General features: G+C 33.4%; 1 protein-coding gene and 1 non-coding gene across 18 annotated transcripts in view; both read left to right on the top strand.

The window, feature by feature from the left end:
- The window catches only part of Adgrl2 (adhesion G protein-coupled receptor L2), a 266,353-nt gene that overhangs the window by 98,672 nt on the left and 140,662 nt on the right, over window positions 1-27,019 (top strand). For all 17 annotated transcript variants that reach the window (XM_047539007.1, XM_047539001.1, XM_047538992.1 and 14 more), the window contains one exon: window positions 24,303-24,474. In XM_047539007.1, the coding sequence (XP_047394963.1) occupies window positions 24,402-24,474 (73 nt within the window). In that variant the 5' untranslated portion in view covers window positions 24,303-24,401. The remainder of the gene's footprint in view (window positions 1-24,302; window positions 24,475-27,019) is intronic.
- Window positions 6,618-6,692, top strand: Trnat-ugu (transfer RNA threonine (anticodon UGU)). Its single transcript has one exon. It is a non-coding gene; the product is annotated as a tRNA-Thr (tRNA).

Here is a 27,019-nt window from a genome sequence, read left to right as displayed (position 1 = left end):
GTTTAAAAATCGTGAAACCTGAATCCATAGCAAAAAAAAATGTTATTAAAAAGTTAAATTTTTGTCCTTGTAAAAGGATTATTGGTATTTTTATTATATTGGAGATGTCTGACAAAGAAGTTAATTGCTACCAGCTTTTTAGTTTAAAATAGCCCAGATATTCTTTGTAAATTATCAAAGAAAATTTTATTAAATATTCTTGAAGAATATGAATTTATGGTATAACATCCTCTGCTCATTTGCTTATGTTATTTAAGAGTAAATGAATTATTGTTCCTACATTTATTTGAACAGATTGTTTTTAAAGCTATATTGCGAGTTGAATATATTTTTTAAGAATAATACCTCAAGAAAGAGTAATGTGTGGTGAGTTGATTTGAAATGATTTTCTTATAAGTTTTATGAAACTGGAAGCTTTCTATTAGAAAAGACTATGTTTTTGTAATCTTTTTTGAACCAGGAGTTAAGTATTTTAATATATTAAGCATTTTAATTGGAAGTTAACAAAATATATTAAATTCTAATAATGCTTAAAAAATTATTTATACATATTTGAACTCTGGATTGTGATACGTGTTTTAATAACTATTCAAAAAGCAATAAAATCTTTTTTAAATTTGCCTTGTTAGTTCTAGAATTTAAAAACTTATTTTTTCATTTTAACTACAAAATAGAAGAACATTTGTTGCTTATTTTTGTATATTTTCAGACATTCCTTTTGTCTGTTTCATAGATTTTTTTTTCAAATTGAAATCTAATAAAGGTTTAAACATGATAATTTTCTATTATGTACACTTTATGTATTAGATTTTGTAGCATTTAGATGATATTACTAAATCATAACTGTACTTAAGTGTGAAAATGTTAAAATCTTAGAATATCAAATTTCTATGATTTTTCAGAAAATAAAATTGAAAAATTTACATATTTCCTCTAATAAATTAAACATAGTAGTTTATCTTTACATAAACATGAAGACATTTAAGGAAATACCTGTAATGCAAAATAAAAATACTGGTGTTTTCCATTCATGTGTAACTTTGACTTTTGATTTGAATATTTTAATATAAATATGATTGAAACTTTTTGATACTCATGTTTAAAAAGAAAAACTAACACCCAGTCAGTAAAATTATTTAACCACTGAATTATATGTCACCATTTAAAAACATTTATATTAATCCTCTTTGAACCAGATTGTTGATTCTAAAGACATTGCTGTTTTGACCAAATACAAGTCAAAGCAGAAAAATAGGTTTATTACTGGTGTCAGAGGCCTCCAAGAAAACCTGGTTCAGAACCAGGGAAAAGACTTAACCTAGCCCGTTCAGCACTTGTTAGAGCACCATCAGAAATGCTTTGCTGTAGGGCTGGGAAGATAGTTCAGTTGGTAGAGTGCCTGCCTTGCAAGCACAAGGCCCTGGGTTCGATCCCCAGCACCGCAAAAAAAAAAAAAAAAAAAAAAAAAAAAAAAAAAAAGAAATGCTTTGCTGTCTCTTAGTAGTAGTTACTGACCTACAATAGCTGTGACTAGTGTAAGAATAAAACACCTGTGTCTTGGAAACTATTTGAATTGCATTTCAAGAAAAATCTTTGTTTGTATTAGGTGAGATTTGGATAACAACTGCAACACATTAATTTAAGAATATATTCTCAGAGCACTTCTCTATTATTATAATCTCTGTAGGAATTTAAGGTTGATTGATGCTTACATTTTATAGAATTATGGTGGCGTAAAACTCAGAGATAAGGTGACCCATTGTTAGTGAACTTACATGCTTTGCTTATTTTAATGATGTGGTCATGTACCTTCCATATGCTTTATTTCTTACTAGTTTTGTTTACTGTGTTACTAATAAGAAGTATATAAATCCTCCTGAAATTTCAGCCTGGAAATTGTAACTGACTTGTTTAAATGAGAATACATTGAAAAAACCCATGTATTATTCAATTAGTATTGAACAAAGTTTAAGAATCTTAGAATTTTCTTTTTCTAAGGTTGCATTTTTCTAAAACATTTGGGATTTTTAATAGTTTGAGTATTCCTTAAAAAATTAGAGAATAAGTATTAGAGCACTTTAAAACAATACTAAAACGAATAGCATGCAGTAAAGCTATTGCTTAAGTATTTTAAGAATATTAAGAATCTTGTAGATTACATACACTAATGACCTCATTCTCTTTATTGCTTGTTAATTCTATGAAAATCCAGAGGAGCATATCAGGAAGGTTGCAATTAAATCACCACAATGTTAACTTTTAATTGAAAATAAATGAAAATGTAGCTTTGATTTGTTAGCTTACTTTGTTAAAATTGATTTTGCCTGTTTATGAAGAAAAAAATCATCATAAACTCCTATATAATTATAAAATTGATATTATTAGACATTTTTTGCACTATTCTTAAGGTACTGTTTCAAGATGGGTGTGGTGGCACATGCTGTAATCCCAGGTTCTCGGGAGGCTGAAACAGGAGGATCCCAGATTCAAGCCCCAACAATTTAGCAAGACTATCTCATAATATAAAAATAAAAAAGGGTCGTAGATGTAGCTCAGAGGTAGAGTGCCCCTGGGTTCAAATCCCCAGTGCCATGAAAAAACCAACTAATCCACTACCTTTTCAATATTGCATATTTTTCTTTAAGACTTCTAATATGTCCTCTTTTCTTCCCTCTAGTACTGTGGATCGAACACAGTTCCTCGCATCTGTTAGGCAAGCACTCTACCACTGAACTGCATCCTGACTTTTTAATTTTATTTTGAGACTCCGTCTAGCTAAGTTCCTCAGTCTGTCCTCCAACTGGAGATCTCCTGCTTTAACTTCTTGAAGAACTGGGATTATGGGTGTGCACCACTGTGCCAGGCTAGTATGTCCTCTTATAGAATATTTTTTTTCAGATGTTGTTTTAATAATTTTATTTTTCATGTTGAATTCAATGACTGAGGGTTTTGTTCTTCTTCTTTAAAAGTCTTTTTCATTTGACTTCCTAAATAAGCTCTGCTGTTTAACTAAAAAGGAGCCAAGGCAGAAAGGTAGTGATTAGCATCAATGTATAGTGTTTTTTTTTTTTTTTTTTTTTTTTTGCGGTGCTGGAGATTGAACCCAGGGCCTTGTGCTTGCAAGGCAAGCACTCTACTGACTGAGCTATCTCCCCAGCCCCAATGTATGGGTTTTTAAATTTAATGTGTAGTTATTATGTGGAGGTGTTCTTTACAGTGTTTCATGTCATACACTTATTTAAATTTTTGGCATTACTCAACTCATAAATATTCCTTTAATTATTTATTCTGATGGTCATTTATTACAACGTAAGAGTGATCTTTGTATATTTGCTTACTTTAACCCACAAAATAAAACTTTATTCTATGTATTTTTTCTGAAAAGGAAGATCGAATTTTACTTGGTTAGTGTGTACAAGACCTGGGTTCCATCCCCAGCACTGCAAAAACAACACACAAAAATGTTTTAATTAAACACCTTAAAAGACATTAAAGAATGTATATACACTGCCATCTTAAATATATTAACAGAATAATTTTTAAAAGGGGGGAAAGTTAGGTTTTATAGAAACAGGATTTGTTTGGGGTACTACCTAGTACTATTAATGTCTTTGATTAGTCTGCCATCCTACTTGATTTCATTTAGATTTCTTTCATCCCAATGTAAGATAAGTCAAATGTATGACAGTTTTTTGCCAGGATTTGGCATTGTTTCTCTCTCATTTTTGACTGAAAATTAGGCTCTGTCTTTTATATAAATTTATAAATTATTATATTGTTTGTGTTTCTTGATTTTTTTCTCTTTTTCTACTTTTCTATTAGAATAGATGACAGGTATTTTTGTAATTTTGCTATTTTTTTGGTCATCAGTTTATTGCATAAAATAAATTATGGAAGATTAAAAAGTATATCAGCCCTGGGTAAGGAAGGATAGGCTTTTAGGTAGGGTTGTATCAATAATTAAATTAGCTGGAAAGTCAAACAAAAAATGTGAGGAGGAACCCTATAAAACAGCACATAATTTTGGCAAATAGTTAAAATTCTCATTAATACTCTGTATAAAGGTTCACTTTTGGATGATAGAGCAACTATGCCATTCAGCAATTTCTTTTTCTTTTTTTTTTTTGTGGTGCTGGGGATCGAACCCAGGGCCTTGTGCTTGCAAGGCAAGCCCTCTACCGACTGAGCTCTATCCCCAGCCCTAGCAATTTCTTTTTCTTTGCAGCATTGAGGGTCTCACACATGCTAGACAAGTGCTCTACTGCTGACCTATGTCTCAGCCCTTATCCTGAGAACACTCTTGCTCTGTTAGTCAGCTGGCCTCAAACCTGTGATCCTCTTGGTTCATACTCCAGAGTAACTGGTATTACAGGTGTGCATCACTGGCCATGGTGCATTCTGAAAATTCAAAGCTCTGTTTATTGCTTCAAATATCAATTTCTTGTTTATTAAAAAATTGCCATTTTGATGCTGAGTGCCTATGAAAGCTTCTGTATTTTCCACTGTTTTAATATGCTGTCAAATATGGGTATGGGCTGGAGTTGTATCTCAGTGGTAGACATGCGTAAGGTAGCATGCATAAGGCTCTGGGTTCAATCCCAACGTCATATATGTTGAAGCAAAAAAAAAAAAAAAAGAAATTTAAATGCCAAAAATCCAAGTTAGATTTTTTTTTTTTTTTTAGATCCTTTTTCATTCTGGTGTGGAAACAGTTTTAAAGGTAGGACTTCTGTTCTTTTTTTCCTTTCCAAGATTTATAAATTTATTGGAAGTCAGAAACTATCTATAGTTGTGAGTTTTCTTTGTATGAATTTTTTTTTTTTTTTTTTTTTTTTTGTGGTGCTGGGGATTTAACCCAGGGCCTTGTGCCTGCAGGCAGGCTCTCTACCAACTGAGCTATATCCCCAATCCCTTTATATGAATTTTTAGTTTGATTCTTTGACAGCACAATAGATAACAAATAATAAATAGAACAACAGAGCTTTTGGTTTAATACATGTAGATATTACAAATTTAAAAAATGTTAAAATTGTTCTTAATTTTAAGTACAATCAGAAGCTTACCTTTGTCTTTGGTTAGATATTTAGCTGAAAGGCAGATGTTTCAGTCTTTGGAATTAATTTACATTCAAGACTATGAATCTGACTAAAACTTCTTAAATCATCTTTTCATTTATAGGGATATTTATAGGGTTCAATAAAGATCATAATAGTAAACTTGAATGAATAAATCTTGATATTTGACAGCCTTGTTATTCTTCTGTTGTACAATTTATTGTTTTCTTTTTCTTTTTTTCTTTTTTTTTTTTTTTTTGCATCAGGAATTGAACCCAGGGTACTTTATCACTGAACCACATCCCCATCCCTCTTTATTTTGACACAGGGTCTTGCTAAGTTGCTTAGTGCTTCACTAAGTTGCTAAGGCTGACTTTGAACTTGTCATCTTCCTGTTTCAACCTCCCAAGTTGCTGGGATTATAGGCGTGAGTCACCATGCCTGACCAATTTGTAGTTTTGTTAAGGTCACAAGTTATTACCAAGCTAGAATGATTTGAGTTTTGCCATTATCCTACTTCTTGTTCCCAATTTTGACAATCTATATTAAGATGTACAGTATTAGGAAATTCTTGTTTTATGAAAAAATTATTTTTTGAGAGTCTTATTAAAATAGAAGTTAAATGGAAATTATCTTTAACATTTTTTATTGATGTATAATATATATTAGTACGAGTCATTGTTATGTACTCTTAAGCACACAACATAACAATATACCAAATTTTGAAAAAAATCTGGTATTTTATTTGTGGGTATAATTTGTTAAAGTATGTTATGCTTCTATAGTTAATAGCTGCTATTTCTGACAGTAAGGTAAGAGCTTGGATTTAGTTTAACAATCCACAAATTTATAATGCTTTGGATTTTACTTTCGAGATGTTATTTTTGGTTTCCTACAATGCCACAGAGGTTATTGTGGCAACACATGTGGCTTTGAAAATTTGACAGAACTTCTGGTATTGAGTTTGCCAAATTATCAGACCAAAAGTATGCATTTACTTGCACTGGTCTTAAAAAGACTGTAGTTTTAAATACTGTATTTTATCTTTTCCAAGAATAATTTACCAGTAAGTACATTTTATCTAGTTTACCATTAATGTCTGGGCTTTAATTCTGTTTATTTTAGATGAACAGCCATTTATTAAGGTCCTGAATGGAGAAAGGTACTGTCATACAAAGATTGTACTCACTAGGTTCATGAGACAAATAGGACATTTGCACAAATAATTATAAGGCACAGACACTAATGACATGACAAAATTCAGCATAGTGAACAAGCTGCGGAAATTTAGGGTAGGTGGAATGAATTAAAAATGAATGATATGAAAAAATAGATATCTTTAAGTGGATCAGAAGGGAGAGGAGGACTGCAGAATGTTGGCTGCTTTTGGTGGAGAAAAGTGAAGGGATAAAGCCATGGGAAAACAGGCCAAACCTGGTGCCTTAGAAGGAACCGGTGTGGATACTATGAACTGCATCAGAAGAGGAAGGAGATGAAATTGGAATGTTACTTTTGGGACATGTTTATAAAGGGCCTGTTCTCTTAAGATTGTGTGGAGGGGCTGGGGAGATAGCTCAGTCGGTAGAGTGCTTGCCTTGTAAGCACAAGGCCCTGGGTTCGATCCCCAGCATCCCCCCAAAAAAAAAAAAAAAAATTGTGTGGGCTATGAAAAATTCTTTATATTTTCAAACGTAGTAAGTTTAATTACTGGCTCCAAAAGTGTTATAACCAATGAACCAGAGTTTAGAAAATACTGGAAGAAATGAAAACTGAATTAGAAGGTGTGGGTAACAGCCTGGTGAGAGGCAATGACAACAGACAAATGCAAGAAGTTTGTATGATAGAACGGGATTAGACAACAGGAGTTGATTATCGAAGTCTAGAACCAGTGTTCTAACCAAGTCAAATTATTCATTGCTCCACAACCTGTTTGAGAGTAAGGGAGAAGAAATGAGCACTTTTTTTTTTTTTTTTCCTGATAATACGTTGAACTGCATACATTACGTCTACAGAACACTAGTTCTCCACCTATTATTCCATGTTAATATGTATATTTTTAATGGAATACTTGTGAAAAAATGCGGCTTTGCTTCCTTTATAGGTGTATCTAGAAATTTTTTTTTAAGTTATGAACTTGCATGTATTTAAATGATATTTGTTCAAATGTTCGTATAAAGTAAAAAATCATCTCAACTAGGTTTCAGGCTGTATGGTCTAAGTTTTTTTGGTTTATTTGTATTTTATATGAGGTTCTTACTAGGTAATCAAGACTAAAAGTCATCTGTCATAATCTAGTTAGAAAGAAACCTTTATTGTGTTAAAGAATACCTTTGTCATATTAGACCTCTTGATATTCTGAATTGTCCAGGATCATATTAGTAGCATTCTTAAGATTTCTGTGAACTACTAATTTAAGTTTTTTCGATACCAGTCTGCCTCTATTCAGGATGTTTAGGAATATCTGACTTTTTAAAAAAAATTCACTGCAATTTATCTTTATTGAGACTTTCTCTTTTTTCATGAATTTCTGGTATATATCTTACGGTTACATAGGAAATTTTCCTGTTCTCATTTTGTGGAAAAGGAAAAATATTTACACAACAGCATTTCAGTTTCTTTTACTCAGCAATAGGTTTTAGTTCTATAGCCGATCCTTAGTAACATGTTAAGAATGGATGACAAACCTAAAGAACAACCTAAAGCAACGTAATGCACCTATCAATCAGCACCTGTCCATCAGTGATTAACTCAGAGCAGGCTCTCAATACACTTTTTTTGGGGGGGTGGGGGGAGGCGGGGGTGCTGAGAATGGAAACCAGGCTTCTTGCATGCTAGTCAAGCCCTCTACCACTGAGCCACACCCCAGCCTATAGATTCCTGTTTTTTGATTTTGGTTGTGGGGCTTGAACCCAGGGCCTCCCATTTGCTAAGCCAAGCTGTGCCGCTGAACTAAACCCCCATCCCTTCAATACACCTTTGAATAAATGGTTATCATTGATATGAAGATCACAATAAATTACAGTAGAATCTAACCAATTACGGATTTTACTCATGGATACAAGAATGATAAAAATTATAATAAAAGCATGGTAATACTGATTTATATTCAAATTTGTCATATATGGGAATATTCTTACAATACACTATGATTCAGCTACAGTGCAAAGAAGAGCTTCCTATGTGCAAACTTTCGGTAAATTGTTAAATCTAGTGAACGTTGGTTCACAGGTTTAAGTAACCTGTGTCTTTTGGAATGCATTTTTCAATGTTTTGGATCTTTCCTTGTTTTTGTTAGAGAGATTCTCTCTCTTCTTTTTCTCAATACTGCTCAAGGTTTTCTTTTTTTCTTTTTTCTTTTTGGTTGGTTTGTTTTATGATTTTCTGTTGTGGTTACCTTCCTTAGATCATAAATCAGTAATTGACCTGAATGGCCTTTATCAAATTGATGTTCTGATGTTGAAAATAGGAAGCATTCACCTGTTCATCTGAAAATATCACTCCCTTTTGCTTTTACTTCTCCTGTAGAACTAAATGAAAAAGATGAGTAGTTTTCCTTCATTTTTCCTCACTTTTGTGAAGTTACCATACAGAAAGCATGCAAGTAGGATTCTTTTTGTAGTTCTTCTCCCTGACCTACAATCACAGCTCTCAAGTCCCTGCCCCCAGATCATCCTAAACATTAGGATCCTCCCACGTTTTAACAGCTTTAAAAGGAAGTCAGCAGAGGATCTTGTGAGAACTGTGTCCTGGTATGATAGTTTCTTATCTCCTTTTTCTCTGAAAGGATCAGTCATGCCGAAGACATAGATGTTCGTAAGGTAATCAGAATGAGATAAAGAGAGGTTAACTGAATATTCTTGTTGATACTTCAGTGTGAATTTTATTTATTTACTATAAAGATAAAAGCAATCCTTAAAAATGACATTTTTAATGTTTATAAGATAAATTAATATAAAGAAAGCTTTTGACAATATTAACAAATGTATGGCTGAACTATTATCAATCTGAAACATCTAGTCACTTAGCAACCTGCGAGACAATAGCATTTAATATTTTATATATACTTACACAGGTGGCACAAATTTTTAGCATCAGAGATATTTTCTGGCTTGCAAGGAGCCCTTTTTCTACAATTTCTTTCTTCATTGGTTAATTACATATCACAGGTGGATTATCTTTATCTTTTAATTGTGAAATGATAATTTTTTTGGAGGAAGTATGGTTTTCTGCATTCCAAAATGTCTTATATTAAAATCTGATTAAAATCTCATTGTGTTCTTGCATTCACAGCAGACTACTATAAATTGCATTATATGAAACTGAATAATAACTATGGTTTGATTTAAAGTATTAATAAAATCTAAATTTGTACATTGAAGCTGTAGGGTTTCAGGATTTTAATTTAGTGAAATGCCAGAACAATTTCTTGTATTTAGTTTGATGAGTGTTATGTGAGAATCGCTTTTGCCAAATTAGGACAGACAAATATATTACACCATTTATAGAGTCTAATTATTAAAACTTGTTAAATTCCATATTTATTATTAGGATAAATTCTTGTAAATGAGTTTCTTAGATTTATTGTGAACATTGTTTGACTTATATATTGAAGTCAATTAGGTTGCAAATGCTGGACTAAGGAACAATGGGAAGTAAGGATTTGAAAGTAGCCATGATTTTCTAACAGACTTTGTAAATTATAAATATTGAAAAGATAATCTATAGTGTTTAGGCACTATAGACAATATCAATGCTTTATCTTATTCGTTTTTTTAAGTTATTGATGGACCTTTATTTTTTATCTATTTATATGTGGTTCTGAGAATCAAACCCAGTGCCTCACACATGCTAGGCAAGCACTCTACCACTGAGCCATAACCCCAGCCTGTGTTCTTTGTTCAGAATGGACACAAAACTATTTTCTACATATGTTTCCCTGTATTCAAAAAGAGTAACCTAGATTTTTAGTGTACTTTTTTTTAAACTGAATATTCTTTTATATCTGATTTCATTTGTTCTTTTTAGATATATATGACAGTAGAGTGTATTTTGACACATACATACATTGGAGTATAACATCCCATTCTTGTGGTTGTACTTCTTATTTAAAATTGAATTTTATCAGGTCTATTTAATAGAAGCAGTTTTATAATTTTACATTTTGTAGGACTTTAAAATTTTAAATTATCTTAAATTATAAATTGTTTTTATAGTATTTTTAAGTATTTCAGAGAAAAGTTTCATCAAGGGATTATTCTGCTAGAGTTTGGGCCTGAGTTGCAGATTTTTCTTCCCGGTAATTGTGAACCTTTCTGCTTTCTCATGCTTAGAAAGAGAAGACTGAGTGGTTTTTAAAATTCTCCCTTGAGGGGTTTATTTGATTCCTGTAAATGATGAAGATGATAAGGTATTTTATGCCAAACAATGATGAAAAAGTAAACTTCCTGACAGAATGCTCATTTGTTTTCAGTCTTACAAATTTACACTCTTCAATATTTAATTATTTAATTGAAGGAAAATTCTGCTTAGAAAAAAATCTTGAAAATCTCTTTTCTAGGACATCTCTTTAAATTTGTTTTAGTTTAAAAAATTATGTTTGTTTCACACTTGAGTTCCTGAGTTCCAGTGACTTTCTTCTTCCTCACCTCTATTCCTATGCAGCTTCCCATGCTTTCTCATGTTCCTTCCCATCACTACCTCCCTGTCTCTTTCCTCCCTCCTTCCCTCCATGGTGTTTATGATATGCTAACTTTTTGTCAGGCATTATGAAAGGTATGTAGACAATTAAATGAAGGAGCGGATTAGAAACAGTCAAGTGGTGGGCCAAAACTGAGTTTTGGAAAAGGAAATACTTTGGCTCAGGGAGGAGTGGCAGAGAGGATTGCAGGCAAAAGTAAAAGGTACAGAGGTCTGGTAAGCCTTCTCTGGTCCCAGAACATAAAACTAAATTGCCATAATATTTTTACCACCCCAGGAAATAAAATAAAGAATGCTCATTCCTACATATAGATATGTTAGATAAAAGAGAATTCATTAAAAATTATATGATTTCCCAGTCAGTTTATTGAACAGTTAATATATTGATCCCCAGGATGTTACACTACTCATCAAAATCAAGATTAAAGTGAGGAACAAAAGCCAAGGGCTGTAGGAGCACTTGCTTTCTTGATTGCGCTGAAGTAGTTTGTAAAGTTGTATACTTGCCTCATCTTCATATCCTCTTCATCCTTGCATTGCTTGCAGTATCAGGATTTGTTTTTAGTTTTTACCTTGGTTTGAAGAGACTCACCTTGAAGAAAGATAAAAATCGAAAATGTTGACAAAAGAGATTTATTTATTTATTCATTGCAGTAGTGGTCACTGAACCCAGGGGTGCTTCACCACTGAGCTGCACCCCAAGCCCTTTTTATTTTTTACTTTGAGACAGGGTCTTGCCACATTGCTGAGGTTGGCCTCAAACTTGTAATTCTCCTACCTCATCATCCAAAGTAACTGGGATAACAGGCATGCACCACTGTGCTTGGCTGACGAAAAGATTTAAAGAACAGTTTCAAAGTTCAATTGAATTGGCATTATGAGATTATCAAAGATATGACACAATGACTACAGGAGTCTGTGGAGGGAGAGGTTTTTTCCACTTCGAGACAGTCTGGTTGACTTCATGGCACAGTTGGTTTTTAAATGGTCTCTACAGAATGTTTTAGGTAGAAAGGAGAGGAACATTTTTTATGTGGATAAAAAATCTTGAGTGAAAGGCAGTTTGAGAGGCATATTTAGAATTATTGAGCAAATAAATTTGTCAAGCAGAGTTTTGGATTAAGTATTTTTGAAGTCGGTTTGGACTGTATTTCTAGTTTTCTTTTTTACTAGGTCCCCCCCCCCCCCCCGCAGTTTCCCTATTGCTGAAAAATAGATTGGTTGTGATACATTACAGTGAGAAAATCATTTCTGTACTTGTGGGAAAATAACGAAAACAGCAGTTCCGAGATCTGCCTTTGTCATCATGATCCCACATGTTCTTTTTTCTTACATAAAAATGAATTGTAGGATTGGTTCCAGTTTTACACATTTTAATGGTTTAGAGTGAAATTAGGAGGATTAAACTAATGAAAGTTGGCAAGCTGGATGGAGGATGAGAAAATAAGCTCTGAGATTTTTGCAGACGTTTAGACGAAGAGGTTAAGGTGGGGGGAAGAAAAGGAGTGGGAAGGGTATTGAGGGATTTCAGAGTAAGAATCAGCACCACAGTGAATGTGCCGACACCTTAAGATGAAGTACCTTTTGTATTACTGGTGCTTATGTTTTATTTAGGATGAGTAATTTATGTATTTTATTTAAGATGAATAATGCTCTAGAGAATTTTTTTAGTTTTAGAAACTCTCAGCGATGGGGCTAATTTCATTTGTGTGTGTATATATCCATTTATGTTTAGGAAGCTTGGTTCAAAAACATCTGTTACTTCATGGCAGATATGATCTTTTTCTTTTACTATTTCACACTAATGTGTTTCTTTGTTGTAGTAAGTTAGCAATTTTAGAATATATGTATAATTCATGCTAAATCGGTATATTGGTCTAGAAGGTTTTCCAGGAGACTAATAATGGAGTAGAGGCTTCTTTAATACATATGAGTATATAAAACATTATTAATGTTAACAGATGTTGCACTTTAATCCCTTAGAATGATTGTTTGGTACCAGCAGGAGATTTATTAAGACTGAATTGTGTGAAATTGTGTGTGCATAAGCTGCTACTTAGATTGTAAAAAGGCTATTGAAAACTGTTAAAAAGTTTTAGCTGTAATTGGCAGAGAAGTATTAACTGTGCTAAAAGAAGTATGTGTGTATGGCTGGCCCATGTGCCTTAACCTTTTTATCATTTATCTTCTTGTATTAATGTCACTGAATTATTAATTCATGAGCCAGGGTGGGAAGGGTGAAGGCCCCATTTAAATGTGTGGCAAATTTATCCTTATCGCCAGAAACATGAAAAAAGTCATTCTGTGTTATCTCTAAAATGGAAAGGACATTTTAAAATTTCATTTACAGTAATCCACTTCACTTCCAGTAAAACACCTAGATTATTACCACCATAATATAATGCTCTTATTAAAAATTTGTAACCTTCTCTACTCTTTTGTCTTTTTTATATATATATATATATATATAATATTGATAGAAGAGTTTAGCCTTCATTTGTTTTAATGTGATACCTATTATAGCTTAAAATATTATTCTTATGAATAGTATGCTTTAGTTTGCCTGTTAAATTAAAAAAATTAGATTTGCAGAAAATAAGAATATTTACTATAAAAGTCACAATAAATGTTTTTTGGTGGAAGGAATTCTAAAACTCTAAAAATACTTCTTAAAGGTGTGCATACATGATTACTCCTAGTTACTTGAAATAAGATAAGCGATTTTGGTCTGGTAACTTTATAGAAGAAAGTAAATCAGAATTTAGCAGTTTGCTGTTGAATACAAATGTAGAAGTGGGACATAGCCAGTATTTCATAAGGGTGAGTAACAATGGTGACAGATTTAGGAGTTTGAAGCCACTTTTACTAATAGCTACTTGAAATTATTATAGTAATGCTATAATACCTCAGAGGTCTTATGCAAACCTCATTACTTTTCATTCTCTTATTACTTACTGTTTTGATTGGTTTTATATCCTCTCATGCCAAGCAAAGTAGTCAGATAAGTTGCTGTAACCATGTCTTCTGTTTTCTGGAATTTACTCGAAGCCTTGTAAGACATATCCGTGTGGTTCTGTTACATGTACTGAAATGTTAATTTGTTTTGTTTTATGCAGCTTTATCTTTCTCCTTCCAGCTTGGTTATTTACCCTTATGTTAACATTGTTCATTTATTAAAACAATACATCATATTACTTTGATTAGTTTTGCAGACATTCACAGTTCTTAGTTTAGTACTTGACTGAAATTATCACTTGAGGTTATCTTGGCCTTGTACTTGTTCATTTATAGCTGGGGTTGGCAAACTAGGGCCAGCCGGCTGTTTTGTAGGTTAAGTTTTGTTGGCATCTAGCCATGGTTATTAATTTATACATTCATTGTCTGTGACACTTTTCATGTTACAGTGGCAGAGTTGTGTAGTTGTGACAGAGACTATATGGCCATTAAAGCCTAAACTATTTACTATTTGATCTTTATAGGAAAAGTCCCCTGATCCCTGCCCTGATAAATATACATATATAGGATTAGTCTACATAATTTGTTGGTTTTAATCTTTCCAAACATAATGGAATCTAATTGATTTTAAACTTGAGATTTGAAAAATCACTAGTTATCATTTGTAGGTTTATTTTAGGCAGTTTTTGCTTCTTTTTAAATATGTATAGTAACAATGTTAAGTGACTATATATTCATTTAAAAAATTGTTTAAAGTATTACAAAACTACCTTAGTCATTCACCAAAGAGAGAAGCTTGGCTAGTAATTTAAGCTTCTAGTCAGTTCTTCTTAGCTTTTTATTACTAGTTTCTTTTACTAAGCATTACTTTTATTACTACTTTAATGTTATTTGAAATTTTAATAGATATTATAAAATTATATTTTAAAGTGAAAAATTCCTTTTCTGAAAACCACATGCCTCTCTACTCTATGATCGAGTAAGAAACAAAAACACCGTGGATATTTCCAACACACCTGCCTGCTTTCTCCCCCCAGTACTGGGGAATTGAACATAGAGGCACTCTACCACTGAGCAACATTCCCAGTCATTTTACTTTTGTTTTGAGACTGAGTCGTGCTGAATTGCTGAGGTTGGCCTTGAACTTGGAGATACTCCTGCCTCAGCCTCCCAAGTAGCTGGGATTCAGGCCTGTGCACTGATAATTCTATTTGTTTTTTTTTTTTTTTAATTTTTATTTTTTTTATTGTAAACAAATGGGATACATGTTGTTTCTCTGTTTGTACATGGAGTCAAGGCATACCATTTGTGTAATCATAAATTTACATAGAGTGATGTTGTTTGATTCATTCTGTTAGTTTTTCCCTTCCCCCCCACCCCTCCCACCTCTATTTGTTAATGAACTAAAGATTTTCTTGAATTTTTCAGTATCTCATGATCATCACGATCATTTTAAATGACCCAGTTTTTTTTTTTTAATTTCTTAACAGTGTGTTCATAAACTCTCCTCTTACTTTTCCAGCTTAATTTCTCAATGTTCTTTAGTGGAATTTGCTCCACCAACCACACAATCTCAGCCTGATATTGGAAGACAATCTGTTCTGTTCATTTACTCACATTGTAACTTTAATACTGTTAATTAACTTAATTATTCAGAAATAATTGATATGTTCCTTTTCTCTATAACTCAAGAAAATCCTGTTATTTTGAGTTCTATTAGTAGACACAGATATAAAACAAATGGAACATAATGGCTTATTGGGGACTAATCCCAGGGAAGACCAAGAACTTGTTCTTCTTTGAAGGTCTCTGCTGTCTTTTGATCATCTGTAGTTTTCCTAGGAAGATGGATTGCGAACCATGTGAGCCAAGTTAAGTCTCAGGCTACTTTATTTTGACTGCCAATATAATAATCTCTTAAGTAGGTTTTTAAAAAATATTTTTCTGAAATAGCTACTTCTTTAGAAGTAATTTAAAAATTGGAAATTAAAATAATTCCTGAGATATATCTTGACAGAAGAGGCAAGGTCTACATTAAATGTATTGCAGAATACCCTAAATGCTTTCCTTAAATTACTTTACGTGGAATCAGTACCATAATGGGTAAAACTAGGGAAATGGTAGAATGTAGTTTTATCATGTATTTCTACCTTTATGTATAGTTCTGAACTTGAGGTCTGGATGCTTGTGAAGCATCCCAAACCTTATAGGGGCAGGTTAAGTATGTTCTTGATCTGTTTCCAACTCTCTGATAAGACAGCACTGGTTGATCTAGGTACATACCTCAAGGATATACAGATAAAGAAACTGCTTTTAATTGTCTCATCATTGTGGTAGGAAATGTATTTATTGTCATTACGTTTTAGGATTTTAGTAGTTATTATTGAATATTTATGATTTTAGTCATTTTCCATTATATTTAATTTTCCTTAGAAGAGTATATACTTCCAGAAGGTAGCAGCTATATCTGTTTATTTGTATGTATATTTTTGTGGTACTGTGGATTGATCCAGGGCCTTACATATAAGAGGCAGGTGCTATACCACTGAGCTATACCCCTTGCTCTTTATTTTCTTTTTTGAGATGGTGTTTTAGTTAGTTAGCCTTTACATCACTGTGATCAAAAGGCTAACCAGCACAACAGAAGAGGAGGAAAAGTTTATTTTGGCTCAAGGTTTCGGAGCTTCAGTCCTTGGTCTGCCCACTCCATAGCTCTGGGCCAAGGCAGAGCATCAAGGGAGAAGGGCCTGGCAGGGGGAAACAGCTCAGGACTTGGCTACTAAGATGCAAAGAGAGCCCCACTCATCAGGGACAAAATATAAACCCCCGAGTCACTCCCCCAGTGGCCTACTTTTTCCAGCCACACCCTACCTGCTTACAGTTAACCGTCAAGTTAACGTTTATTAGTGGGTTAATCTACCAATTAGGCCATAACTCTCATAATCTAATCAGTTTCACCTCTGAACGTTTTTTAAACTTTTTTGGGGGCTAGTGGGTTGTACTGGGGATTGAATCTAGGGGTGCTTTACCACTTTACATTCCTAGCCTTTTTAGTTTTGAGACGGGTTCTAACTAAGTTGCTTAGGGCCTCTAAATTGCTGAGGCAGGCCTTGAAGTTGTGAACTTCCTGCCTCAGCCTCCTACATCGGTGGGATTGCAGACATATGCCATCATGCCCAGCTCAACTCTGAACATTCTTGCATTGTCTCACTCATGAACTTTTGGGGGGATACTTAATATCTAAAACATAACAGACAGGGTCTTGCTAAATTGCTGAGACTGACATCTAATTTGACAATCCTCCAGTATCAGCCTCCAGCATAGCTGGGATTACAGGTTATTTCTTTAGACCTTAACACAGAACCAGTTTGTATAGGAAGTAAAAATAAATAAGTAACATTGACTTCAGTACCTACTATTACAAATATCCAGGTGGTTTCAACTAGATATTAGTTGACTTGACTTTGCCTCCATGCAGTTATACTAATATGGCCTACTTTATTTTAAAAGTAAGAAGTGCAAGTTTAGATATCTCTGTATAGATTGGCATAGTTTGCAAATGAATTGTATTGTTGATTTCAAAAGGCAGTGTACTACATATACATAATAAAATTTTCTTCAGCTTCTTGCTATATATTCTGTATACTTAATTTTTCCTACTTATTTTTAAGACTGTTTGACATACTTCACTTAGATTACCTCATTACCTCTAAGAAACCTCTGATGGTGATATTGATGATCTAATATACAACAGATCCTAGGTCATTATTATTTCATTTAGTGGTTGTATATATAGACCAAGAGGGAATTTGAATATTGATTCAGGGAATGGCTAGTAACAATGATTTATGAACAACAAATCCTGTGCAGTGAGCCAAATGTAAGATTGCATCTTATAAGCCACATTTAATTTTTTCTTTTATGTTTGCCTAAATAATGATTAGTCTAAATCTCATAGATGTTAACATTAAAACATTCCTTCCATGACTTTTAAGGGGCATTTGTTAGTTTGAGTTGGAGGTAATATTTGTTTTTCTGACTTACAAGCTACTTCTCAGGTAGTGTGGTTGATAAGATTTATCTGTCTGGAAAAATTTGTTAATTTATAACATGTAATTATAAGCACTTTAAATATCAACATAAATGAGTAGAATTAAGGTAGCTCAACTGGAAATACTAAAAATTAAGTTAATATGTAACTATCATTACCTAGGGGATGTTAGTTTTACTCATGTAAACATTGTGAAAATCAACTCATTATTTTTTTGTTGTTTCATCACTTTCATAATCACAAAATGTTCTATTTCTTTCTATCTATCTATCTGTCTATCTATTTATCTATCTATGTCTCTTTCTTTCTTTTTGTACTGGAGATTGAACCCAGGGGTGCTTTATCACTGAGCCACATCCCCTGCCCTTTTTATTTTGAGACAGGATCTTGCTAACTTGTTTGAAACTTCACTAAGTTGCTGAGTTTGGCTTGAAACTTTCTCGATCCTCCTGTCTCAGCCTCCCAAGGGGCTGGGATTATAGGCATGTGCCACTGTGCCCTGCTTCATTTTTTAATTTTAAAGAAAGATATAAAATGTGTAATGCAAGCTTATCTGATTTATTTAGTTAGTGGAAATGGTGATTTTAGAACATGGGTTTAATTCCCAGTCCTGTTATCTACTTAATCTCTTGAGCAGGTGAAATATCTCATTTTAAGGTAAAGTGGAGATTTTTATATATATATATAAATCTCCATCCTAATTATGTTCCAGGAAATAATACCTTCTTATTCTGATGGGTTATTTTTGAGTTAGAATGTAATCTCTCTGAGTTTTATCAAATAAGTATTGCAAATAATAGGTGCTCACTAAATATTTGTGAGTAGTGTGGTAAATAGTGGAAAAATGGTTTTTTAGTTAGTTTGGATTGCAACCTTGCTTCTGCCACTTAACTAGCCAAGTAATTTCAACTAATTACTTCACCTCATCCTGACTTCCGACCTTTGTAATATTTACTTTGCATTTTTATAAGGCTTAGTGATTTGTGTCTGATACAGTGTTTCACAAAGACACTTAAGAAGTATTTCTAGTCATAGTACCCATAATATGTATTCAACTCTAAAATTTGAATGAGAATTTTAGACTATTACAATGTCAAGAGAAATATGGCATAACATTTTAAAATTGGAGAGGATTGCCTTTTAAAAGTAGCTTTCCCCTGCTGGACTTAACATCTGTAATCCCAGTGACTCAGGAGGCTGAGAGACAGGATGATCACAAATTGAGGCCAGCCTCAGCAACTTCCTGAGATACTGTCTCTAAAAAATAAAAAGAACTGAGAATTTAGTTCAGTGGTAAAGTGCCCCTGGGTTCAATCCCTAGTTCCCAAAAAAAAAAAAAAAAAAAAAAAAAAAAAGAAGCCTCCTTTCCTTGTCTCTTGTCCTTTACGTCTTTACGTTAGAGTGGACAGGTTGGGGTGTATTAATTTCTGCATTATAGGAGTACTGTAATTCAAATATTTTTGGTTTGAAGTTTGAGGAAGTCATCAACTTTTCTTGATATGTAAGGCATATATCTTTTTAATTTTTTTCTTTTGAAACTTCAATTGAAAGTTTCTGTGTAGTCAAAAAATGTCCCCTATATATTGGTTTGAAAGTGACAGCTATTTGTTTTTATTATTTCAACTGAATGGATTTTAATGAAGAGAATGGCAGACTGCCCTGGACTTGCCTCTGGTGTCCACAGCTACAAGCCTCTTTTGCATGCTCAGCACGACTCCTAGATATTATAGCATTAGCAGATGTAATTTACTAGGAGTATTCCTGACTTCTTCTTTCTGCTCCTCTAAGCCTTCTCTTAGGAGAATCCCTTCATGGTGAAGAAATTTCAGTAAATGGTAAGACCAATGATAAATATTAAGGGGAGTATTCCATAAATAGTTTAATTAAAATACTCTAGACTTGATGTCAGTGCCGGCAAAAATGAGAAAAAGGTAGAGTGTGGTGACTAATGGTTGGCCACGTGGTTTTAGGATCTCTGTCAGCACTTCCAGCCCATCCCTGATGCTGTCCTGGTGAAGCAAAGAAAATAAACTCAAATCCAAATGGTATGTCTGGAGTGAAGAAAGCCTTTCTGATTAGTGATAGCCCAGGTTTGCTTAGCTGACTTACCGAAGAAAAACTCCCGGAGGTGTTGATGTTTTCTCAAATGCCAATGAGAAGGGGAAACTAGACTTTAAGGATGACACATGAAATATTTCTGCAAGGTGAATGCTCTGGTTGAGTTCCCACTAAGTAGATATTAAACTGTAATTTATTTTTCATTTTCTATGCCTGTGCATGGGACAGAGTAGGGTTAGTATCATCATCCTTTCTTGTTCTTTTTTTTTTTTTTTTTTTTTTTCCCCTGTCGTTGTTGTTAAAACAGAACAGCAGTTTGTTTTACTGGCAAATTATGTCCTATGATGATTATAATTTTATAGTGTAGATAAGATTAGAATGACTGATTTTGTAAAGCTATCTTTAGATTTCATTTAGAGTTTTCACACACACACACACAGTATACAATTTTAGGCTTACCCAGAACAAAAATGTTTCATTTTACAGCATTAGTGCACACTAGCAAGGATGGGTGACCGGTAGGTTCTTGGGTAGGTGCTTAGGTAGCTTTTGCTTTCCCTGCTCTCTTGTTTATAGTTTTTCTGGGCTTAATAGTCATTGTTCACAGTGGTTTAGCGTCCACTTTGATTAGAAATCAAAGATAAAACTGTCAGTATGAATCTAATATCAACCTAAGTTAACCAGTTTTTGAAATTTTTAGTTAAATTTTCTTTTCCTCTAATTAATTACAAATAATGTTATATTCTCCTTATTTTATTAATGTTTTTCAGCAAACCGTTTTTTTTTTTGTATTTGCTAAATAAATATCGCATCATCAGACTTAATGTGATTTCTTGGTAATATTACTCGAATATGTGACTGTAAACTGGTTATTGATATTTTCCTTTTAAATAATTTTGCTGACAGTTTAAGGCACAGGATATTTATTATAGCTAATAAATATTAGCAGGTTACTGTCTGAAGACTCCAGTTGACAGTACATTGTAAGTAGTGTATGAAACATTGAAGGCTGTTGGGATATAAACAGTGCTGAAGTGGATTCCTGGAAGTCGCTATTCAGCTTTAGAAGGGTTGGTAGTAATGATGCATTAATTGACTTTTTACATGACAGAGTAATAGGATACTTAGATCTAAAAAAATCGTGTCAGAGGTTTGGTAGACAATGGCTTGTGGTGCATAGAAACAAGATTAAGATGAAATTGTTTGAATCTTTTTATTTGGAGGATAGAATAAAAGCCTTGGTAGGATGTGGTGTGTTAAAAGTGACTTGGATTTTTAAAGATAATCCCTGATAGTTTAAGTAGAAATGTGCTGTTTCTCTGTTTCTGTTTTTATTAAGAAATCAGCTGTTAAACATCTTTATCCGCTCAGTTTCTCCTCTAGTTCATGCTAAGTTCTCTGATGTTCTTGGGGGGGGAAAAAAAAAAGAGGTTTTCCAAAGGAGGGGGAATTAAAATACAAATAAGTTACTAATGTAGGACATTGTTTAAATTAATCTTTCCTGTTTGTTGAAAGGAAATTTAATAGCCCCTTTCTGATTTTTTGTTTTGTTTTGTTTTGTTTTGTTTTGCCTTGTGAGAAACTCTTGAGCTTATTTTTGCAGGTATTTAGCTTGAAGGATGATGGTCTGTTAGCTGCATCTGTGTCTGAGTGCCCTTTGGCTCCAGCTTGGTTTAGGAGCAGTGCTTTTTGGGGATTAGTTTCATCATAGTTGATTGTTTATTCATTCTATTCTTAGCTAACTGTGGTTTGCTAAGTATTTCAATTTTCATTAACATTTGTTCAGTGAAGGGTTGTTTTTAATTTGAATCACAGCAGTAAAATCTTTTGACTTAGTTTTCAAAATTGCACTTTAAGTTTGAACTTCTGGAAATAATTTTATTTGATATGAGAGTGATTGCATATAAGTTGTGGAATTGAGAAAAATAAATTCGATATTCTTTTTACTTATTGCATCCACAGATGAACTTAAGCTTTATTTGCATATAGGAGCCATGATTTTATACTTTCCAGAACCTGTTTCAATTTGACAAGGTGTCATAGTGGACTGGAGTGTACTTTGTGAATTATTTTTCACATTCTCAAGCCTTAAGAATACACTGAGTGTTAGTACACAGAGTCTGTTCATGAAGCTTTCTATCCTGCCAAAGACCACAGTAGAGGTCTTAGTTGTGTGGTTTCCTTCTCCTTTTCCTCTCACTAACAGAGGTTTTCCTATTTTGGCAGCTGTTTCCTACAAGGCAGTCATCAGTCCCTGATTTCTTCCTTCCCTTTCTTCCCACAAACAAGGACTCTTTCAAATAGCGGGTGACCAAATGCAGAATGATCTTGGATTGCCTTAAGAAAATGGAACTGTGTTGAAGAGTTGTACATGCAGGCCAGCTGCCTCTAGGCATTAGCTCATTGAAATCAAAGTACCGGTTACAAGTAAAACTTGCACAGTCAAAATTCTTGGAATATGGAACAGTCCAGAGGGTCACTCAGTTTTAGTTGTAGCAATTAATGCACTTCATCCATGTATTAAAATTACTCTAATTGCTTTACTGGATCATTGAAAGATTGTAAGATGTAAGAAATTGTTTATGGATTAGCCTTTGGATGTGTCCAGCCATTAGCCTTTTGCTTTAACTTTCATTTTTAAGGTAGGAACTCTGCCGTAGCAGATGTAAACTGCAGTGTTAACTTTAGATTGCCTTTTGACTAACCTTAGGGAATTCAGTGAAAAATTGAACAGAATGAGCCAGCTAGTTCTACATGGATGTGTGTCATGTCTCCATCAGATCGATTTTTGATGTGTGTTCTTTTTGTATTTTTTGGCATTTAGAAGAGGATGCATGTCGCCCTTTCCTTTGTTTTTGTCTTGTTTCTTTCGACAGAGAAGCATCTGAGGTGTTCGCAGAACTGCATAATACCAACTGTGACCCCTGTCATACCTAAATGTCTTTAATGTTTTCAGAGTGTTAAAATTGGACTGATCATGGGCCATGGTATAGAGAGAAACAGTTGTATCTCAGACTGTGGGCATAATAAAACAAACTCCTTATTATAGAAATATCTTGCTTGTTTCATCTGCGATTTTTTTTTTTATGGATCTTCAAAATTAAACTTTGGATTATTTCATTCTTTTTTTTTTTTTTTGGGTACTGGGGATTTAACACAGGGGCAATTTACTACATCCCCCCACTCCCTTTTTTGCTACTTTGAGACAGGGTCTCACTTAAAGTTGCTTAGGGCCTTGCTAAATTGCTGAGGCTGGTCTTAAACTTGTGACCTTTCTGCTTCAACCTTCTGAGTTGCTGGGATTGCAGGCATGGGCCACCATGGCTGGCCTAGATTAATTCTTTTACATTCTTTCTGGTGTGTTTGTTGATAAGCCATGATTGTGCCTTTACTGTGTGATATATGTTTCAAACCATTTAGAATCTGAATGCTTTTCTATCGAAGCCCCATTATAGTGAATAGAACATAGTAAGCAGCTCCTGTAATCCCCTACGATACCTGAAGCATGCATTTGCTGCAAAGTTGTTTAGATGATGGGAAAGAGAACTCAAAGTTATCAGGAGAATTTTGTTTTCTAAATTATGTTTATGCTTTAGTCACAGCATCTAAATTATTAAGAATTGTCTTATTTGAACTACCAACACTTCATAATGGGGAAGATGAGAATCCCTTGCTGCCCCACTTTATACACCTCTTAAAATAGCGGCTCGTTAAGGGTGGCTTGAGAAAACTTCTATGAGTATTACTTAGTAGTATATAATAGGAAACTAATTTGAAGAAAGTGTAACGTGTTCCCTTCAAAGGAAACATTTGTGATTTCTTTGTCCTCAGCAGCTAGACCAGGAGACTAGATATATTTGGAAATTGCCTTCATTTTATGTGTATGACAAAGCTAATGTTACAATGCAGTTCCCCATACTACTCTAGAAGGCAGTAGAACTCTTGCGCAGAAACCAGCAAAAGACCTAGTTCTAGTTCCAGGTTATCCTAGGATCCAGAAAACACATTTCAAAGTCATACTCCTGAAAGTTTTTGTATCTTGTTTGGAGAACTGGGCCCATAAGAGCTAGTCAAAATTCAAATTGACCCTGGGTTTGGTATTCTTTGTGGTCTGGCCCCCCAGTTGTTTTAAATGAGTGGTAGGTACATCCTTGGAGAGGTGCACTGATCATGATCTTTGGGTTTTTATTTGGGCCTATATTTTGTTTTTAAGTCACACCTGTTGTGAGAAAGAAGAGCATATGAAATCTAGAAGTTAAACCTATCCTAGAATGACTTTCTAAGTTTTTCATGTTTTTCTAAGAAGGTAAGAATTTATATACCTTTACTGTTACTTTATATCGTAAGGCTCAGGTATCCATATTTGATTTAGAATCAAATGTATTTTATACTTCCAAAAGGGAGGGAAGGGGAGAAAGTTGTTATTTTTGTATTTTCTGTGACATAGCGGGATCATAAAGTAAATGATGGATTTGTTTGTTTTTCAGATATGAGGATCAATGATGCAGACTGCTGGGTTCGATGAAGCTGGGCATTTATAACTAGATTCATTAAGGAATACAAAGAAATATCTAAAGGGATCAATAATGGTGTCTTCTGGTTGCAGAATGCGAAGTCTGTGGTTTATCATTGTAATCAGCTTCTTACCGAATACAGAAGGTAAGACACAGTTTAAATTTTGTTCCTTAAGTCCAGGAGAGCTTCAACTATCCAGTCTTCTTTATGTGACAATGGTTAGAATATTATTTTATTATTCTAAAATAAGTGCTGAATTCTTTTTTTGGTGGCTGAATTATTTCTTTACACTGCTATAAAGTATAGAAAGTGCTAGATGTCTGAATTTATATTTCACATAAGTTTGTGAGCTATAATTCCAAATAATCCTAAAAGAAGTAAATGAAATATTTGGTATATATTTTACATTTATTGACTATATTTATTCTAGTAAATTTGAAGTATTTTGTGGTTTTTTTTTTTTAAGTTTTAGTTGCAGATGGACACAATACCTTTATTTTATTTATTTGTTTTTATGTGGTGCTAAGGATTGAACCCAGTGCATCACATGTGCTAGGCAAGTGCTGTACCACTGAACTACAACCTAAGCCCTTTGCGGTGATCTTTTCACTTCATCTTTAGTTTTGTGTCTGTTCAAGTATAGTTATAAAATGCCTAAGATAAAAAATTTTCACATTTTATAGAAAAACATTTTTGTAGTACTTCCTTCTTAATGTTATCTGTATCTTTGAAATAATGTGTGTGTGTATACACACACACACACAAATACACATACACACACGCCTTATAATGTGAAAATTTATAAAAATGCAGGAAGACTTTTTTCTAGAGCACTATTTCTTTAAATTTTTTTCTTCGGTATTTTTGTGGTATTTGCGATGGAATCTAGGCCTTCATACATTACAGGCAAGCACTCTACTACTGAGCTGTATTTCCAGCTCCTAAATTGTATAAATCTAGATTAATGGCAATTTGTTTTCAAGACAGGCCTGACTTTTTTTTTTTTTTTTTTTTTTTGGTAATGGTGGGTGATTGAACCCAGAGGTACTTTACTACCGAGCTACATCTCTGCCCCTTTTTATATTTTATTTTGAGACAGGGTCTTGCTAAATTGCTGAGGCTGACTTTGAACTTGCAGTCCTCCTGTTTTAGAATCTTAGGATTACCACCTGCACCATCACACCTGACTGATTTTTAAAGAAGTAAATGTACTTTTGAGGCTTACTGAAATAATTGGAATGATCGTTTATTATTTACTGTATAGATTTTTCTGGTACCCATTTTTTCGGAGGTCTGAAATATTATTTCTATATGAAAATAATATTCATCCAGATACCATAGAGCATAAAGCAGACTGAAATATGGAGGAAAGATGTATAAATTTTATAGCTGGTTGATAGTGGTATTCAGTTTGAAAATATTAACTTATAAAACCTTTGAAGAATACAGAATCTTTGAGAAATCCATGTAATTTATAATGAAATTTCTTTTCAAGGCCCAGTGAAATAGTATTGAAAAAGATGTTTTAGAATTTTTAAATTGGTTTTATGTATATTTTAGTTGTTCTATTTTATACCTATTAATAAAATGATTGGCAAAGAAAAAGAGGTTTAATGTCAGTTAATATATAGAAACTTGTTATTCCAATGTCTTTGTAATCAGCTTCAAAATACTAATCTTTTAATTTTGCCAAAAGAATTGTATTTTAATTATTTGCTCCAAATTTAGGTTTTGTTATATTCCTCTCCTGTCCTGTCAGTTCTTATTTTCAATATATTGACATAACTTAATAATATATTTTGAACACATAAAAATTTAGAAATATTTTAAAATAAGAATTTCAGTAACCAGAAAGTATATAATGTTCAATTAGATTTAAGTCATACTTGAAAGTCACAAATAGGTTACTATTTCATTTTCGGATTATATTGCTCTTTGTTTTAGAATTGGAAATGCATCAACTCTAAAAGTATGTCTGAGTGAATAGTACTGTAATGATAAACAAGAAGCAGGAACCGAGTTTCATAATATGAATCTCAGGCTTGGATTGTTATGAAAATCATATGGATAGTTTATAATTTTGCATCTGGTTTTTAGGGAGAAAAATAACTGAATTCCTGCTGTTAGGTTTGATGTTTTTACACATTTAAGAAAGATTCCAGGTGTGGACCAATGGATCATTAGTTCAATAATGAAAAAATTTCCAATTGGTGTAGAGACCACTTCATTGGCACAGTAGCATAACTTAGTGGGGGGGCTAGCAAACAGAGACTTTTTCATGGGATACTGCAGTTTTATTTCTAGTGTCACCTATCAGGTCAGGATTCATATCTGCTATTAAGAGAAATATCACTTTTGGCACATCAGGCCAGGGGGTGTTGCTTTTGAAGCAGTTCCCTCCTATGGATAAAACGAACTGGGGATGAACTCACACTGCTTATTCTGAGTATACACAGCTAATGCACACTGTTAGAGCATTTATCCAGCATCACATGAATTTGTCTTAGAAAAGTTTTACATGACATGATAGTCCTTTATTGCTGGAAACCAGATAATGGTCTGTGAACCCCTATTGAGAAAAACAATCAAAGTTAGGTGTGAGGGCTTAGGAGGGAAGATAGAAATTTAACTATTCAGCTGTTAAGTTTCTCCTGAGCCCTTCCATGATTGTTACCGTTTAAAATCTTAA

Source organism: Sciurus carolinensis, chromosome 1, assembly GCF_902686445.1.
Source record: "Sciurus carolinensis chromosome 1, mSciCar1.2, whole genome shotgun sequence".
In the NCBI taxonomy this organism is placed as follows: domain Eukaryota; kingdom Metazoa; phylum Chordata; class Mammalia; order Rodentia; family Sciuridae; genus Sciurus; species Sciurus carolinensis.
This window is presented reverse-complemented; position numbering and strand designations above follow the sequence as displayed.